This window comes from Centruroides vittatus, unplaced genomic scaffold (assembly GCF_030686945.1).
Source record: "Centruroides vittatus isolate TY-2023 unplaced genomic scaffold, ASM3068694v2 scaffold_576, whole genome shotgun sequence".
In the NCBI taxonomy this organism is placed as follows: Eukaryota; Metazoa; Arthropoda; class Arachnida; order Scorpiones; family Buthidae; genus Centruroides; species Centruroides vittatus.
In genome coordinates, this window is record NW_027122713.1 from 1847790 (window position 1) to 1867356 (window position 19567).

Consider the following 19567-nt stretch of genomic DNA (forward strand, 5'->3'; position numbering starts at 1 on the left):
AGGCATCATCCTGTTATACTGCTAATTGCAATTTAATTAGCGTTGATATGTTTAATAATATCTTAACTTAAACACGCTCTAGTTTACTGTTATCATCACCATTTTTTGTGTATTAATCAAGTGTTGTTGGGGTTGAAAATTAGTGTAAACAATCATCGTAAAATATTAATAGGGGCGAAAGTTTGAGGTTCTTGTACAAAGATCCATAGCTTTAAACGTCATCAAAACATTTTTGGATTAATTAATATCAAGGAAACTCTACATTGATGATTTGTGATGATGATAGAATTTATCATCCGATATATATATTTTCTATTTTTTATTACTTATGATTATTATCAAGCATCGTTTTCTAACAATCATAATCAGTGATACCATCTGCTTCCAATGAAAAGTGTGAACAGGAATTATGTGATACATAGTTTATTTCATTATCAGCATCACTAATACGCAAGTTATATACTTCATTAGCAATAACAGTAGTGATATATGGCTCACACTCTTCATTACAGCAGTCATCTTTAGTGATAAACAGCATACACTCTTTTGAATGTTTAAAATTTTATCTTAATTACAGTTATACTTGAATATTAAATCAGCAACTAAAGTTATACACCGTAAAGTGTTATTAATATTAATATTTTAAACAAGTTTCCTTAAATAGTTAGACGTTTATCCTGCTTTAAATTCCATCTTCTACATTACAAATAAGTAATTAATAAGCAAGAGAAACTTAGTTTTCTCTCATTTTCTCTCAGTATTAATGCCTTTAGCGTTAATATTATTAAATCTTATAAAATTGTTACTTCTTAAAAACAATTTTACGTGTTAAAAGCTTGAATTTCTTTCTTATCTTCAAGGAAAACACATGAAAAAAAAACAAAGATGTCGTACAAAAGCATCTTATCTCAACTTTTTATCGATTTAAATACAATTTATAGCTTATAATTTAAAATTTATAAGCTTATATTATTAAATTTACATAAAATTTTAAACATTATAATCTTTTTTAAGATGTAAAAACTGATTTTATTTCTGATATGTTGACACGTAAAGGTGTATTGTATCGTCCATACGTTGCAAAGATGATGTGATGCAGCGGTTGTTTAAAAATAATTTCCTTTCAATTCTTTAAAAAATGACCCACTTCATCCAATTCTAAGTGATCTTTAGCAATTTATTTACTGTATTTTTTTTTTCTCCTCCTTTCATTCAGCATCACTTTTGATACGTATCCAGAGTGAGATAAGAACTAGAGAGCAGAAGAAAGGACATCGATATATGGTTAATTCACAGGGATGCTGTAACTTTCCTGATGTTTATACTTTTCCTCTTTTTTTGCTATTTTGCTCAAGGCTTTCGAACCGAATGATATCGAAGAAGTAAAGAAGAAAAAATTGAGTTTCTAGCTCGAAGCAATCAACTGATTTCTTCCATCTTAAAGTTTCTATGGAACAACTTTCTGAATCGCTTCCTTTCAACAAGATGCTGAGAATATTAAGCATTTTTCTCCTCATCTTTTCTTCGTAAATTTGTTATTTTTATAGTTATTTTATAGAATTTAACTTGGAAATTGGGTTCAAAAAACTTTTATGGATAGATTTATGAGATTTTTCTCTGATATTCCTCCATTCTTCGATGGTCTTGATGCAGTTGATGACGTTGCTAAGTAAATTATTGTGTGAAAACAAATTAAAATATATGCTTAAATAGATTTTTATCTTATTAAATTAAACATTTTCTATGGAAAAATTTAAAAAATATTCTCATTTTTAGCAAAGTAAAGGAAGAAATCAGCAAAATCGATCTCTATACATGCTCGTTTAATAAGATAAACGAAATTTATGCTAAAAAAATATGAGAAAAAAGACGAAATTCCTTATGTATGCATTTGTGTATCAATTTTTAATTGTTTTACATAATTTAACATAAAAAAGAACCTCAATAATCACACTTTTCTCAGATAGTTTTTAATATTCTTCGGTGGTCTCAAGAAGTTGCAACTTTTATGTGAATTATTCAGTAAAAACAGGTTAAAATACATGTTTAAACTCGTTTTTGTCTTACCGAATTAAACGTTTTACACAAAATCACATAATTATTTATACTTTTAGATTAAGAAAAACATAATTTCCTACCAGAGAAATCACGATCCCTGTAAGTAACAATGAAATCAATGCTCATACCTAAAGTTCACTAAATATTCTTCCATTTAAGCTTTTATATTTAAAGAAGATATCCATTATTTAATTTAACATTAAAAAATTTCTGGAATTATACTTTAAATCAATCCCCCTTTTATCTACTTATTTAATTGAAAACATTGTTAAACTTCATTAAGTTAATCACATGAAAAGTATAAATGGTTTCCATTAGAAGACAGAAATAAATTATATGCAAACCTTTTTTTGTACGTCTATTTGTCACGCGACACAGGTTAGTGAATACCATCACGTGTCACAAATTATAACCATAACAATTGTAAATCATATTTTTAATCTATTTTATTTAAAATATATGCTCTCCACCTCAGATTAGTAGTCTTTCCCCTGTACATCATACTTTTCCTGATAACAACCGAGACGTGCCGGTTATATACATAACGCCGTTCTAGAAAGAGGTTCTCTAATTGAAACGTGATTTCCAGCGTAGAGCGGAAGTTTCTATGATGTTAATCGGGGTCTCCTACCTTTCTGCCTTTTACATCTCGTCTCTATTTTAATTTATCTTACACCGTTCTCGAGATAAAGGACAAACAGACAGCAGACAGACATTTTAGGTCTTTTTTTCAAATTGCAGGCCAATGGTGTAGTTTATATTAGAAGGGTGGGAAAAACGATGGAAAAAAAGGAAAGAAAATAATGTCGAAGCGATAAGAGCAACAAAAGTTCAAAATGGAACTTCGTTCTTTACGACTTCCATCAAAAATTCTGCTAGTAAATTTTGCGAATAAGACTGGAAATGACGGAATTACTACGTAGGGATGTGTGATACTGACGTCAGCATTCTTTTCTTGTTTGAAGGGGTACCCCACATTTTCCAGTTTAGAAAGTCGACTCAGCAAATTTATGATGCCACCCCCTGTGATACAATGGAAAATATCCTTTTAAGAGAAGAAAAACAGTTCCCACACTGAAAGAATAAATGCGTTTCTGTTTTTTGGAATGGTAAACAGAAACATATATAAAAATTACTTACATCATTCCTTAATATGTGTATGGAAATTTAGGAATGTTTGGGCCATACTTCATAAGAGACATGTGTGAAGGTAAGCTTAATGTAATTCAATTTTTTTTAGTGTCAAAGATGTTGTTTTTGTAAAAAAATAAAGGAAATTATACTAGTATATTGTCCTGAAAGTCCTATTAAATCGCGTGATTCATAGTTAGAAAAGTTTTGTTTGATTCTTAGTAGTGTGATTTATCACTAAAATGGGTGTTTAAAACTGAAGTTTTGATTGAAAAATGGGGATTAAATATAATAGACTGGCTGTCAGAAGCTAAATTACGAAGAGGACAAGGAAAGAATATCTCTGAAAAGATGGGAATTAATTACCTATTTTGTTAACTAATTGAAGATTAACCCCCTAGAAAGAATTAAAGGCCAATAATAGATGATAACTATCGGTTTCCACATTGAGGATCAATTTTTACAGGTGATGACTATCTGTTTCTAAACTGAGGATCCGTTATTACAGATTATAACTATGGTCTTAGTAGAAATTTATTAGAGAAACCTGAGAATCCGCACAGTCGCTACTTACCTTCTCTTAAGTAGGAATTAACAAGCAGAAAAAGTTTAGGATTAATTTACCACAGGTAATAACTATCTTTTGACAAATTGTAGATTAATTATTAGAATTATTCTTTGAATTAATTAACAAAAAATTCTTCCCTAAGGAATTATTCCTCGCAGAAAATAATTCGAAAAATAATTCTGTTTAGCCTCAATTAACTATCAGAATAAACAGCAGCGATGCCCTGAAGTCAAACTTTTTTCCCCGGGAATTTTAGCCCAAATTTTTTAGGGAAAGAATTTAATTTAAAATAAAAATTGATTGAAGAATTATAATTAGAGATAATGTATTTAAAAAATCTACAGAAACTTCCATTAGGAGCAAAAAATAAGTAGCAACACCTGACCCAGTTCTTATGCCTGCTATTGGAAATAACAGGATCTAGGAGATGGGGCCGCGTTAAAAGTGAAGAGGTTAGTCACGTGACGTGCCCAAAAATCGATAAGGTGTCACGTGATTATTGTAATTGGCCTACTACCACCGTTAACTTGACAGATGAGGAATTCGCATTAGAAAATACTACTTACTTTAATAGTGAAGATTCGCTTCATAATTTGTAATTTATGCCAAAAATCACGTGCCTGTATGACATAAAATATAAACATTTAATATTTAAAAGTTTATCTCTTATAAAACTTTCTTATAATTTATTTTATGGGGTCAAATTTCGTATGCAAGAGTCGTTGCTCCCAGGCATGCTGTTGCTTCCTGCTGTTGCATCAGCTGATGCTAGAAGGCAATTACAGCCTTTATTAACTACATTAACCTTACTTAATTTAATTATAGATAATATTAATAATTAACAAACCATTTAACTTTATGATATTTATATTGAATTAATTATGATTAGATAGATGATTATGATATTAGTGACTGATATAAATTACTATTAACTCAGTAACTGCACGCAAATTATCGTGTTGTAGCATTTTTGTCCCCTCAAACAATCGATAATTAAATCACGTGAATGAAAATAAGTGAAATAGTACAACATATTTATGTGTAGTCACGTGGTATTAAAGTATAAATCCAGCAAAATCACGTGTCACGTGTGTACTTTATATGAAGAGATATTAAAGAGCGTGATTGTTTTTCGATCAGATAAACACTTAAATATCGATCGGAAACGAGTGATTTATCATTTCATATCAGTCAGAAACGAATATTCCTTTGAACAGGAATGAAAATTGGATTGCATCTCGTCACGTGACAAGAAATTTTATTGCTTTATTGATCGAAACCACGTGTTGGAAAACTGAATAAAAATGAATGTGATGGTTTTGATGAAGTCAGGGTCGAGTTTATGCATAAGGTAACAGGCTGCAGCTTACGGCTTTATGCTACGAGTGTACAGTTAAGGACTTGCTCTTCAAGTATACATTTAGACCCTCACGCTACAAGTACATACAGGTATGCATTACCCTCACGCTGTAAGTATGCATTATAACCTCACTTAGAAGTCAGAATGTCGTGCTACAAATGCATGCAGATATATACAGTTAAAATCACGCTACAAGTACATACAGTTAAGGCCTCCTGCTACAAGTATGCAATCAGGCTCTCATATTTTTAGATATTTCATGGCAAAAGAGGCCTCTTATATGCCTTTTATATAGTTTTATGGCTAATAAAATAGCGTAGAAATGAAGTTGTAACTTGGTTAACTGCTTAACAAATTTGTTTATGTAACAAGCAATATTATAAAATAATAATTAAATAGTTTGAAAGTTTAATCAATATTTTAAATATTTAATGAATTATATTTTTATATTATTCTCGAATTAATTAACGAGAAGAAGAAGAAATTTGTTGAAAGTGAAGAAGGAAAAAAAACAAGAGAAATAAAACCGCTAAGAGAATGTTTAAGGCAGCTTATTAGTGCTTGTAATCTCTAATTAGCATCATTAATTCTAAATAGAGTTTACAGGAATTATCTAAGTTGTACACCAATCTAAAAATAGCTTTCACTGAGAGGAAAAAATCCCCCTTTCAGAAGCTTTCAGTGCATTATTCTCTACACCACGCAATACAATCGAAGCGATGCTTCACTGTATACAGTAGCACGTCACTTGGAGCCACTTACAGCTGTCACACGCTTAGATCCATCCCACGAATTTGTTGCACAAGATCACATGATACGCGCTATTAAGCGTTTTTATCACGTGATAAGAACGAAGACGATTTAATCACGTGCCAAGTCAATAATTTCCGCACAGGTGACCAAATCAATAGCGTGAAGAAGCTAAAGAACATTTTGATCACGTGCCAGCGAGTGAGATGCAATTATTCCATGTGTCACGGAAACTGGTTGGCTCCAATCACGTAACAAAAGCAATAGAATTTATATTGTTTAAAAATTGCGTGACCAAGAAATTGAACTTTGATTTGATCACATGACAAAGAATAATCAAAAACAATAATGTATATATATATATGTGTGTGTGTGTGATAGAAAAATTAAATTGAGATTTGATCACGTGGTTGTACTATTTTCAGCCATCTTGTGATCAATTTTACAATAAATTCAAGTAAATTAAGTGAAATTTAGTTGAAAATATATAAATTTTTTAATATGGTATCACATGTAAACATGAAATTTTTATTCTTAAAAGCAAATAGAATATTGTGTGAAACAACAAAGAAGATGCTAATAAACAAAATAATAGTGCTGTTTTCTTCAACAATCATTCTAACAATCTCATCAACTAAATCGCTCATTTTTATGTATAATTGATATTGGCATCATTTTAAAAATGCATTAAGACATGGAGAGGTTTGTGAGATATTCTGTATGTACAGACAGCATGACTAACGAAACTTTCACTCATATATCTTATGCTGCACGTGTAACATAAAATAAATTTTAAAATCATAAACTTCTTGAAGAATTCTAGTTTAAAATACTGTTGCTGAAAGCAAAATTCGAAGATTTATCTTGAGAGTTTTCACATTAAAATAATGCTTTTTTCCGTCTTCTTCATCCATCCATCAAGAAAAGTTGTTAAGATGCTCTTGCGCTGCATGTTTTCATAAATTATTTAATAACAAAGTAATGCCTCTTTACATCTTCTTCGTCTATCCATCAGAATTAAGGTTTTCTTACTCTTCATCTTCTTATCAATCGTTTAATATTAAAATAATGCTCTCAACATCTTCCTCGTCTATCCATCAGAATTAAGATGCCGCTGTTGCTCTGCATCTTTTATCAATTGTCTAATATTTTAAATAATCTTCTTATAAAGATGCAGAGCAACATTATTTTAATATTAAATGATATTTATCGCCTAGAATATATAGATTCAAAAATTTTGAATGTAGACGATGGAAGAAGGCAACACAACAGATGAACGATGTGTTTCATTGCCCTCATCTAGCTTTTCCTCTTCCATTACGTACAATCAAATTGTCCTCATCCAGCTCTTCCTCTTCCATTCTCTATAATTAAATTGTCCTCATCCAGCACTTCCTCGTTTATCAGCTACAATCAAATTGCCCTCATCCACTCTTCCTTGCAGAAAGGCCAAGAAAGAAGGAGAAGTTTTCTATAAGAAAATGGCCCCTTATTAAATGTTAGACACGTGAATAAAACCATGAAATCTTCACGTAGCCAGCCCGTTAGCGAGGTACGAACCCATGACTAACACTGTTATGGGTTCGTCCACTGGTTTTATCCACTTGGTTATCCACTACGTCAACTGCCATTGGTTTTATCCACTTGGTTACTAATGGAATGTAAAAAACTTACATTAATTATTTAGATTATTTTTGAGAAACAAATGTTTACACCTAACCATATAACTTCTATGAGTCAATTCTAGAATTTGCTGCATATAATTTAAGTAAATTACATTTTTAATTATGAAAAATGGCCTAAAAGTCTGCTAACCGACTTATATTTCTAAGAACTAGGCATGTAAAAATCTAAAACCACGATATATTTCACAGGTAAAAATTGAAAAATAATATATCTTGGTTAACTGACGTTTGAGCCATCCTTTATGTAAAATTTCATAAAATTGAATTACGCATTCTTCACTGAAATTCGCTCATTCATAAATATCTTTAATTGTAAATAAATGAAAATAAAATCTAGTAAATTATTTATTTTATATTTTTCTATAATTCTTCCTTAGATTATACATTAAATATTGTAACTAAGTTACATTTTTGTATACTTTACACTCATAAATTATAAATAAAAGACCAAAAAAAAAACTATAGAAGACTTAAATTTCTATAATAAATAATACAAAAATTCTACAAAAATCAAATTTCTATAATAAATGATACAAAAAATGTATTACACAAATTTAATTTTTTATATAATTTTTTGTTTTTAATTTTTAAATGTAAAGTATGAGAAAATGTTACTTATCTAGATTTAAAAAATGCATAAAAAACATTAATTACAAATTAATTAAAATTATTAAAGTAAAATATATAAAATAAATAATCTGTTCAAATTTTTTAAGTAATTATTCTTTACTTTATAAATTAAATTTGTCATTTACTTTTGACGTAACCAAGTTACATTTTTTAGTACTTTACATCCATAAATTAGAATAAAAAATTAACATTTTTATAATAAATAATTTATTATTAATTATTTAATTTTTTAACAGGAGAATAAATGTAAGTTTTTAATATTTAAGATACTCAAACCATTTATTAAATTATTGTTTAATTAAAAAAAATTAATAATTATAAAAATGACTACTTTATCAACTAAAGTACATTATAAAATCTAATTTTTCTTACTTTTAAAAAAAAAATTTAATAAATTAAAGGTTAATTATCTGATATTAAATAATGAGAAAGTTTTATCATATCTTGAAGGCATAAATAAATGAAATTTGGTTCGAGTTTCAGCTGATGAAAAACAATTCGACTCTTCTCTAATTTTTTTAGCATCTTGTTAACGATTTGTTCTGAATAATTCAGGCATTTTAATGCCTCAAGCTTTTTTAAAAAGTTAATGAGCAGAACTGTTATTGATTCTAGAACAAAGATAACTTGCGTTATCTCTAGAAACTCTGAAATTCCACGAAGAAAACACCGACGAACGACCCGTACACGATTTAATCGAAATTAACAAATAAAAAATCAACTTATTTGCGTTCTTCTCAGTAAATCAACTGTTCACATGTTGCTGTATGACGTAACGTAAACATTGTTCTAAAGTGTTAAACGTATAATTAGATTTTGGTGCAAATGCATCCGCGATTGCGCATCCATCACCGACGAATTTATAAAATAAATCCAGTCATACTTGTTGTGTTAGAGGTAATAAACGGTTGATATAACAAATCGAAATAATAAGACATTTATTAATGGCCTAGTGAGAGAAATGAAGGCATTTGATTGTGTTTAACCACCATTCCGTAATGCCTCAGTGACGTCATCGGTTGGTGTGAAAGTATGATAGATGAGTTTCGTCACTTCCCTTGCTTAGCTAGCGTAAATTAGATAGGGACTTAGGTGTTATGAAAGGCGGGGTTGCTATCGTTGATGAACTTTGCACTTCGTTGCTGAGAAGAATTCGTGCTTCGACTATTTACCACACACTACCACCTTTTAAACAATTGTTACGTAGATTAATCTCGTCATATCAATACTTGTAAAGTAGAAAAAAATACGAGAAAAAAATCTCTACACAAGCTTCATAAAGGTTGGTTAAAATGTAAAAAGTTCTAGAATTTTTCTTGTTAATCAATTCCAGAATTGATACAATTCGAGAATTAATTCGATTAGAATTCCAGAATCCATACAAAAGAATTGCATCAGTTCTAGAATCAAGTAATTGTATCAAGAACAATATTCAATACAATTCTAGACGATTAGAATTCGAGGATTTTACATAATTTTCCAGGATTTTACAGAAAACTGGAATTTTCTAAAATCTGATAGAATTCTATAAAACAGTATATCATAGGATTTTATATAATTCTAGTAATTTAGAGTTCTGCGGAATATTATGCAATTCTAGAAATTTGAAATTCTACAGTATTTTTTACAGTTCTATAAATTGAACTATATTCTAGCTAGTACAATTATAGAAAATTATAATTATATAGAATAATCTCTAGAACATTATAATTTTCCAGAATCTTTTATCACTCTAGAAGACTGTAATTTCCCAGAATCATATGTCTCTAGAACAAGAATTCTACTAAATCTTTTATAAGAAGACTGAAATTCCAGAATCATTTATAATTCTAGAAAATTCTGAAATTCTATTGAATATAACATAAAAATGCACATTGTTCGTAGGTGGCCGTTGTTTGGAGGTTATTTCATACACATTTTGCTTAAAAAGAAGTTCGCGTAAAAATGGCCGCTGTTTAGAGGCATCCGTTGTTGGGAGGTGAGCGTTATTTGAAGTTCTACTGTATCTTGCTTAATATATTTAATAATTACACATTTAACTAACTTTTAATTTATTTTACAATTATACTTAACAACCTTCCTTAACAATAATTTCTCTATTATTATTGTATACATTTTATGTCATCCTTCAATTTTTAAACTTAATTAATATACGTATATTCTAAAAGGATGCTGTAATTGATTAATACCTTAACACCTGAGTTTGGTGTAACAGCAAACACCAAAGAAACCTTAGAAATTCCTTTGGTATTTACTTTGGTGTTGATTTGAAACTTACAAACTTGGAAGCTTCACACCAATGGACCCCCCCATATACATGTATATGGGGGGTCCATTAATTTTACAGCATTCTTTACAATATAATTTTACAGCATCCTTTAAAAGATAATTTTACAGTATTAATTAATTAAATAATAATAATTTTACACGTATATTTAATTATAAAAACAAATCAGCATTATCTTTAACACATTTCACGCCTTAAAGATGATGAAAATTTTAAATTTCTGTAATTTAATATTTCAAGATGTAAAGAGAGAGAGAGAGAGCGAGAGAGAGTGAGAATTAATGAAACTTCGTTATTAAAATTAAAGCAAAATTTATGAATTAAAAATAAGTGACGTTTTTTGCTCTTCTTACTCTTCGAGTTAATTTTACTTTTACAAATTAGAGACAAATTACTCGAGAGGCTCTGAGAGTTTAATGTTAAATATAAATAATGTACTGTACATCTCGAACTGAATCAGATAAATACAAAATAATATTTTAAAATGTAAATACTTTATTGAAAAGTTTCAAATTAATCATTAAATGATGTAATGTATACATGTTTATTTATATAAAAATGTCTTATACATGTTTATTTTGCAACATCCTTTACAATGTAATTTACAGTATCATTAAGAATGTAATTTTACAGTGTCTTTTACAATAGAATTTTACAGCGTAACATAACAGCAAGTGATTAAAGTGTCCACATAAAAAACGTAAACGTAACAGTGTCACGTGACAAGAATGAAACAGAGCGAAACAAGCTTACCTTGATGGAATTTATCAACTAATTAAACCATCAAAACTAATTAAAAATACATAAAATCGAAAATAAGTCGTGTATATAATTTTTTTTTCTGGAAATTAATCTCAATAATCATAGTTTAAATTTGGATGGTTTGTAGTATCGTTAACACCAACACACGCCCAGTAATACCTGAACAGTTGTGCCAGGTGGCACAGATCTCAGCAAACGATGCTTGAAGAATTGATAATGAGAATGTATTTTTTTCTTTACTGTTTTTTTAATCTTCTATCTGTATTATGACGTATAGTAAGTAAATGGAATGGCAGCAAGGGCGTCTACTGCTGTCATCTATAAAAGAAAGCAGAGATGAATACAGATATCGTTTATCTGATCGAAAACTAATTTATATTAATTGTCAAACTGTATAAATATCTCTTGTATTATTTATGTTCAACAGATAAAGAAATTAAGTGTAATGGTTCGCTATTAAATAATGTAGCGAAAACACTTTACAGTAGTGTTTTCCAACCGGTAGCCTGCGAACTATCAGTTCATGAGCACAACACTGTAACATTTTACAACGTTGCTTACAATTGAAAAATCTTTTCATAATTATCACTTTATGCGATTATGGGCTAATTGTTTAAAACAATCACTTGCAGTTAAAAAAATTCAAAAGATTTTTAAAGTAAAAAATGTATATGGTGAAGCTTTTCAACAGGTAGTTCACGAGATACTGGTTGTAAAACAACACTGCAAACTATTTTCGTTACCTTAATAGGGAACGAAATTTTTTTGATGCACTCGCTCAGACAGACAGTACATACGAACTCGAGCACTAAATAATTTATATTTTTTGAAGTAAATGTTTTAAGCTAAGAAAAAAACAAATGATCCCGAAAACAATTTCTCAGAGATCGTTTCAGATAATAGAGCTGTATGCTCTACCTTGTTTACGCCATACTTAACGTATGATTGATAGCTTTTGACAGTAACACGAACTTTTGTTATCTATAGTATCATGTCTATGTTTATTTAACATTAATGTGCAGAAATATCGATAATTTACACGATATTTACTTACTATTTACGGTGATGGCACGAGTGATTATTGTTCTTCAAAGTGTAAAGGAGATAGAAAAAACTGAATAATCGCTTCTTAACGCACTAAATGGAATGTTAGCGCTAAACTGAGGCATATTGTTAATGAGGTCCACTAGCAAATTTGAGGCACGGTATTTAGATGCTGGAAGTTTCTCAAATTATGGAGAAGATCAGTTTACGAGTATTCACTGGTCCTTTATCAGGTTGATGCTGTTTTAGAAGTGCGCTATATCGGGGTTTGATTGTATGTACAGTCGTGCAAAATCTTTCAGGTCAATTAGTGTAAAAATTTCTTTATTAAAAATTGATATTAATAAACAGTGAGAATTTTTAAGATAGTGGACAATGAGGATTATTTATTTTCCCAGAAAGCAAGGAACTAACCATAACGCTGGGCTGCAGTTTTTATCATCTTTTAATTTTAAAAAATCACCTGACTTCCAGTCCACGGACGAAAGGAACAGATTAACTACAGTATAAACGTAATTCCGGTCTGGATCGGAAGTCACGTGATTTCAATTCAAAATTTCTCTACAACAGGGTTATAGATAGATGATCGCAATGCTATAGTTTAACATTCTTCAACAAAAATTTGCAGTAGAAGAATGTATTGTACTACTGAACGTACTGTACAGAATAATTATGAGCCTAAAGTCAATTAACAATACTCAATATAAGTATATTCTGGTGTTAATTGCCTATAGACAATTAGAATACTATTAAGGTACTAGTGTTCATACAAAAATGCTGTCGAGGTACAGGCTATCAATTTAAGGATTATGTTCATGTATCGAGTTATGCTTTTATAAATAAATTGTATCGTAAAAATACTTTTACGATACAAATTATTTATAAAAGCATACTAACGAAGTACAAATTATTAATACAAGAATAGTGTTGATGTAATTAAACTACAGACTTTTATACAAAAATAGCTGTTAGACTATAAATTATATATACTCGAAATTAATCAATGTCTAACGTATGAAACGGTATTTATATTATATAAGATTTTTAGAATCCTTCAAAAAAAAACACGCATTGTAATTTAGACAATCAATTCGAGAAGATAAAGTTCAATGTAGCACGTAACTTTATATGTGTGTATAACATAAGAAGAAGATGCATATTTCTGGATATTGTTCTACGTTATAATTCAAAAATATATAAATATTTTTTCAGTATTTTTTTTTAGAAAGTTTCGTTGAAAGTAGATTACACTATAAAAATAGAATAGGGGAACGAAAGCCATTATTGGGCCAACGTTATAGCATGAAAATGAATGACGCGTTGAAATTTTCGACAGAAAAGCACGCAACAAAAAAAGTGTTAGGGTGTTTTTATGGATCGATTCTCAAGTTTTCATTAAAAATGATGATATTCTCTTGACCAAAACCCAAAGAATTATAAGAATAATTACAAAAAAAAGATCTTAAATTATTTATCCTATGAATAATTTGATACTGTAACTTGCCCACTTTTATGGATCGAAATTTGTAAAATTCATAATTTTGATTAAATTTTAATCTAGAAAAAATCTTCTTTTTCTCTAGAATTCATTTAGGTTTCGTTGATATTCTAGAATTATTATTATTATTTTTTCAGTGTTATCAATTATACATAGATAATTTCTGTATCGTGGTCACGTTACTCATTATATTCTTACTAGAAAGAAAATGAAATTATCGATTGTTCAACGTAATTCTCTTTTGTTTTTTTTTATTCTAATAGGTAAATATTTTGTGCGCAAGATGAGGAGAAATAATATTTTTAAATAATTACATTTGTTAGAATTACGATTTCGAGATGAAGAATAAAAATGCACTTGGGTATTGCTAGCGGAAACATTACTTTTGTGTTACTGTTGTATTAGTTTACACGCATTTTCTACTTATTTTATATTAAATTACATGTATATTCGGATATATGTTAAATAGTTGAATGTAGAATATGTTATTCTATGCATTTAATGGATTTTTATTAGATATTCTTGTATTATTATCCTATACATCAACAAGTTACTATATTAAAAGCGTGTATCTCAGTAGAACTGTTATTCAGTAGTCTGGATTGAATCCTTGTATTATTAGCCCATACTTCAACAGAATCCTTGTATTAATAGTTCTAACAAATCTTTGCAATAATGTATCTCAAAAAATACGTTATTAACAGCATATACTTCAAAACTATTACTGTACTAACAGTCTGTACTTCAATATATTAATAGTTCGTACTTCAACATTATTCTTCTATTAATAGTATTTCAGCATCTATTCTTTTATTAATTACCCTATACCTTAGCAACTATTATTTAGCATTTATTGTTAATTCAACACACTATATCTTAACGTCTAACATATCTATAACATTACCTTTTCTTTAACACTTACAACCTTTAAATATTTAAAATTTTATAAATAATTTAGCGCTAGAGGCATTATTATTCACACATTTGTTACAAGATTTGTTTGTTGTAGGATTTATATTATGTAAAATTTCAAACTTTGTTCATAGATGGCGCGAAGTTCATGTTAACAGGATTTGCTATTGTTTATAATAGAATTAACCTATAACAGGAAAGGATTAACTTATTCTTGTTAGCTTAGATGCTGCCTCTTTGACAAGCTCCTCATATAAATATATAGATGTTTATATACTTATACCATCAAATACCTCAGGCTATTATGCTTGGTGTGTACAATTAATGCATTTATATTGTGCTGCTCCATAAATGAAGGTATTGTGCAGGTATACATGATAATAATGTGCAAAGCCTACTATTTTGAATGACGTTATGAAGAAGCTCGTACTAACACACTGACATTCTTACTTTAACACGTTTACCCTGCACTTCTTCCTGTTAAACTAAGCATTCTGTACACGAAAATCTTACACTTTTTACGACGTATGTTTAGCACGGTATTTTGTTATTTTACATAAATAAATATAAATATACTTATTGATTGATCTCTTAGCTCATCATTATGAGATGATGCAACACACAGAAAGCTAAAATAATTTTAGTATTGAACTTCTAGTCTTTTAAATCATTGAAATACATGCTTTGAAAGATTTAAAAGTTCAATACAATTTACAATTTGCGTGCTTGTAGAACTTCAATTCTGAAAGAACGTCATGTCGTACACAAGACGTTCTTTCAAAGAATGACATCACTTGCAGTGTAAACATACTATTATGCAGGTAATATTAAACATCCAGAATGTAAGTAGACATTTTTAATGTGAACATTCGAAACATCAGCATCTCTCGGGATACAAGTATATTTTATGTTTAGAACATCGATATCCTTCGAAGAGCAAGAAGATTGGATGTCTAGAACGTAAACAAAAACATAATTAACATTCAGATTATCAGAATTTCTGGAAACGAAAACATAATTAAAAACATAACTTCAGAACATGATTATCTCTGGAAACAACTATTAAATATCAAAGTATCTCTAATAGACAAGAACATTGATCACTCATAGCAGGAGCCTCTCTAGAAACGACTCACATTAAAATTTACATCCACTTTATCCTTACAGAAATTCTCATATGATAACCTCATGTGATACTCTTGCCAAAAGAAGGAAATAAGTTCTATCTAAACATTTTCTTCTTTCATTTAGAATCGAAAACGTTAAAAAAAGTGAAAGTTGGACAGAAGAAAGTCCATGGGTTGACAGTATGATGAGATGCTGAGTGGCAGATGTATGATTCTTGTGTGTGATCATTTGTAAAGAGACGTCGCACATCACTGCAAACTGTGACGTTTAGATGATAGCTTGCGTAACGGAACAAACTGGAATCATTTTTACTTTTTTTATACTCAGGAGAGGTATTTCTCGACGTATGAGACAGGGTTATCTCTCTGCTCTGTACATGTTCTTTCAGTAGGAAGTATCTTTATTTTCTCAGATCTTTGATCGGTTACTTTAAAATCAATCGATTACTTTATTCAAAATCAAGTATTTAAATTATGGCACACTTGCCTACTCAATCATGCTAAAGGATTGAGTTAGAAAGAACTTTATGTATTCATTCTAATTTTAAATAATACATTTTAAAATTCCATCTAATAAGATTGTTCTCGATACCAAGAAGTCGTATAGAAAGTATGCGGTTGTATGAGATTTAAGAGATAAAATAAATAATTTAAGATAATAAACTGTAAAAAGGGGAGAAATTTAAATGATGTAGATGATAATTTCTTTAAATTTTCAAGGATTATTTTGAGAAAAAATTCATTTTTTCTTCGATAATTAAATATTTAAACATTTCAAATCAACACACAGGAAAATAATAATAATAATAATAATCAATTTTCTAGTAGAAAATTCGAAAATATTATCAATTATTGTTTAATATAATTAAAAAATTATTAATTTATTGTGTTTTTGTAATTATTTTACTCGAGAAAGCTTGACAAAATTATAATTTTGCATTATTTAATCTATAGTGAAATTGGATGTAGCTTTCCTGCCAAGCACGAATACGTGCAGGAAAGCCTGATTGCAGTTAAGCATTATAATAAGAAAACTTTCGTATTTTTCTTTAAAAAAACTGATAAAATATAAAATTTTAATTTAAAATTTTATGAATAAGTAATAATTAAAATAATTTCTGAAAGTGAATATAAAAATTCAACTGAACATTGAAATTTATTTATAAATATGTAGACGTAAGCATGTTAAGATACAAAGGAAACAGATTATGGATGTATGAAACACGATTACGATAGAAAGAAACAAGTTGAAATAATTAATAATGAATAAACAGATAGAGTTATGAAACACTGATCCAATAAAACAAGATAAAAGTGATATAATACAAACAAAAAAAGCGTGATTTTGCATAAAAAATGCACTATAATAACTAGTAATTTATTATTGATCCAAGAAAACACGCTATAAAATCGTCGAAACATGATTACGAAACATAGAAACAAAACCGAAACACGAGTGAAACATAATTATTAATATATAAATGATGTTTCTTAACTTGCCTTGAATTTTTCAGAATACAAGTTTCTTAAGTAATATTTCGAAACATTTTATTATTATTTTATTAAATGAAATCAATAGTATAAATACAATTTTTTTTTAATATCCTAAAGTGCAATAACATTAATAAATTTCACAACAATCATTTTAACAGAAAGCAGTTCAACGAGAAGACAAGGAAAAAGGGAAGAAAAAGAATAATGGTGGAAGCAATATTTCAACCAATCTTTCCTGTTGCTTTACTTTATTAATAATTCTTATTCTTTCTCTTAAGAAATGGGAAAAATATTCCTAAGAGACTGATCAATAATGAAGTAAGTCTACGAAGAAAAGAAATGTTTATCCAAAATGAGAAAGAGGTTCATTCATAAAGAATAAAATACAACTCTTAGAAGAGAGGATCATCCTTCATTAACCTTAAACTTTTTGATGATGAAATGCACGAATAGCTTCGTAACTTGAAAGGTAGCAAATTTTTACAACTTCTCATTATAAACAGCTGTAAGAAACACAATTAAATTAATGATATCATAATGAAACGTTGTTTCTCTCCAAGATAATTTCATAAAGAGCCACACCTAGTTAACCATTTATGCTCATTTTAAAAATAATTTGTTAAAACGAACTTGTTTCCCCCTCTTTAAAGTGGTTTTTCAACCCCCCTCTCTTTTAATGCTAATTTAAGACACGTGAGATTAATTTGGTGTAGTGAAAGCTAAAGAAACAAAGGAAAAGAAGTATGTGTATATATGTATATATATATATATATATATATATATATTATATTCGGTCTTTACCTATAAGGGGGTGGGAAAGTGATAAATTTATATTTTTGAATGAATCAAATATGATATTTTGTAAATGACAGATTTCTTTTGGGATTGGTAATGCTACGTTTGCGTGTTGAACGGTGTGGGTGTGGTACACAATGACTTAAAAAGACCACGCGCTACATGACGACATTCCGACAGTTGACATATAGGTCTAGCTAACTCTTCGTGACTCGGCAATTCACCCAAATTGTTACCTCGAAAACTGAGAATAATTAACCTTCTGTTGATGATTCGAACGTATACTTATCTAACGTAGAGTGGTCTTGTTACTGCGTACTATACACAAGAGCCCATTCAAGTGTATTTGGTATATCCCCTACTGCATAATGTCATCTATTATCTTCTTTATTTAATGTATTATTAGCTTTAATGCTTCATTTTACTGTATTATCAGACCTAATATATGATATTACTTATCATATAACAGTGTTATGGTCTTTAGTGTTTAAGCTTGTAAGGTGATGTACTCTATCCTTTACTGTTCCATATTTAAAGGGGCTATAGTCATGGGATAATAAAAGATGTTAAGTGTAATGTATTCCCATTTATGAAGGATAGGATGCGCTACCTCAAAAACATTATTCTCTGCTGTTTAAATTAAGATGAACATACTGAAATGATGTGTAATTAAAGGATGCAATCATCTTTAAGGTAAATGCATTATTCTAGACAGAGATATAATTCAGGAAAAGTAATCACTATGCTTTATCATTTCAAACTAAAGTAAGGAGCATCATCCTCATAAATGATGTAACCTTTGATTATATATTCTGTAAGGCTAAGAAAATGCACATTCAAAGGTTACATCATCCAAAGCATCATCCCAAGGCTACATCATCCATAGACCATCATCTTTTAAATGATGCTCTGTGGATGATGTAGCCTTCGATTTTATATTCTGTAAGGATTAGAGAATAATACATTCATAGGCTTATAAACCCTTTTCTTTGCCTTATCATATTAAGGTAAAGTGTACTATTCTATCATAGTACCACATAAGTGAAGCATACTAACTCTTATACTAGTGTATCTATGTATTTCAACTTATATAAAAGTGCAGATTATCATCTTTACCTCATCAGATGATAAATCTTGTCCTTTATCGTTACATATTAACATGAAGTACATTATTACAGTACACTGTACCATATTTTTAAGAGGTTCATCTATCTTGAGCTGTATAAAATAGCTGTATAAAATATACTGTATTTACATTATAAGTACACTCCAGTATAAAACAGTTTGATTAAGATAAAAAGTAGTAAAACCCGATTCAACTCGAAAAGATACAATTAAAATTGAAATGAACCTCAAAGTCCCTTAACAATTTGTATCTGAAAAAGGGGTCATTTATAAAAAAACAAATGCTTAAAGAAAAGAGTGAGTCATGAATAAGCAGTGAATCTTACACAGGGGAGAATCAT

At 29.1% G+C, this 19567-nt stretch overlaps 1 protein-coding gene across 1 annotated transcript in view; it reads left to right on the forward strand.

Moving 5' to 3' along the window:
• Nucleotides 1-1592: 1592 nt before the first annotated feature.
• LOC136989454 (uncharacterized) overlaps nucleotides 1593-19567 on the forward strand; it is a 105531-nt gene continuing 87556 nt past the window's right edge. The window contains exon 1 of the mRNA XM_067287608.1: nucleotides 1593-1669. Within this exon, the coding sequence (XP_067143709.1) occupies nucleotides 1593-1669 (77 nt within the window). The remainder of the gene's footprint in view (nucleotides 1670-19567) is intronic.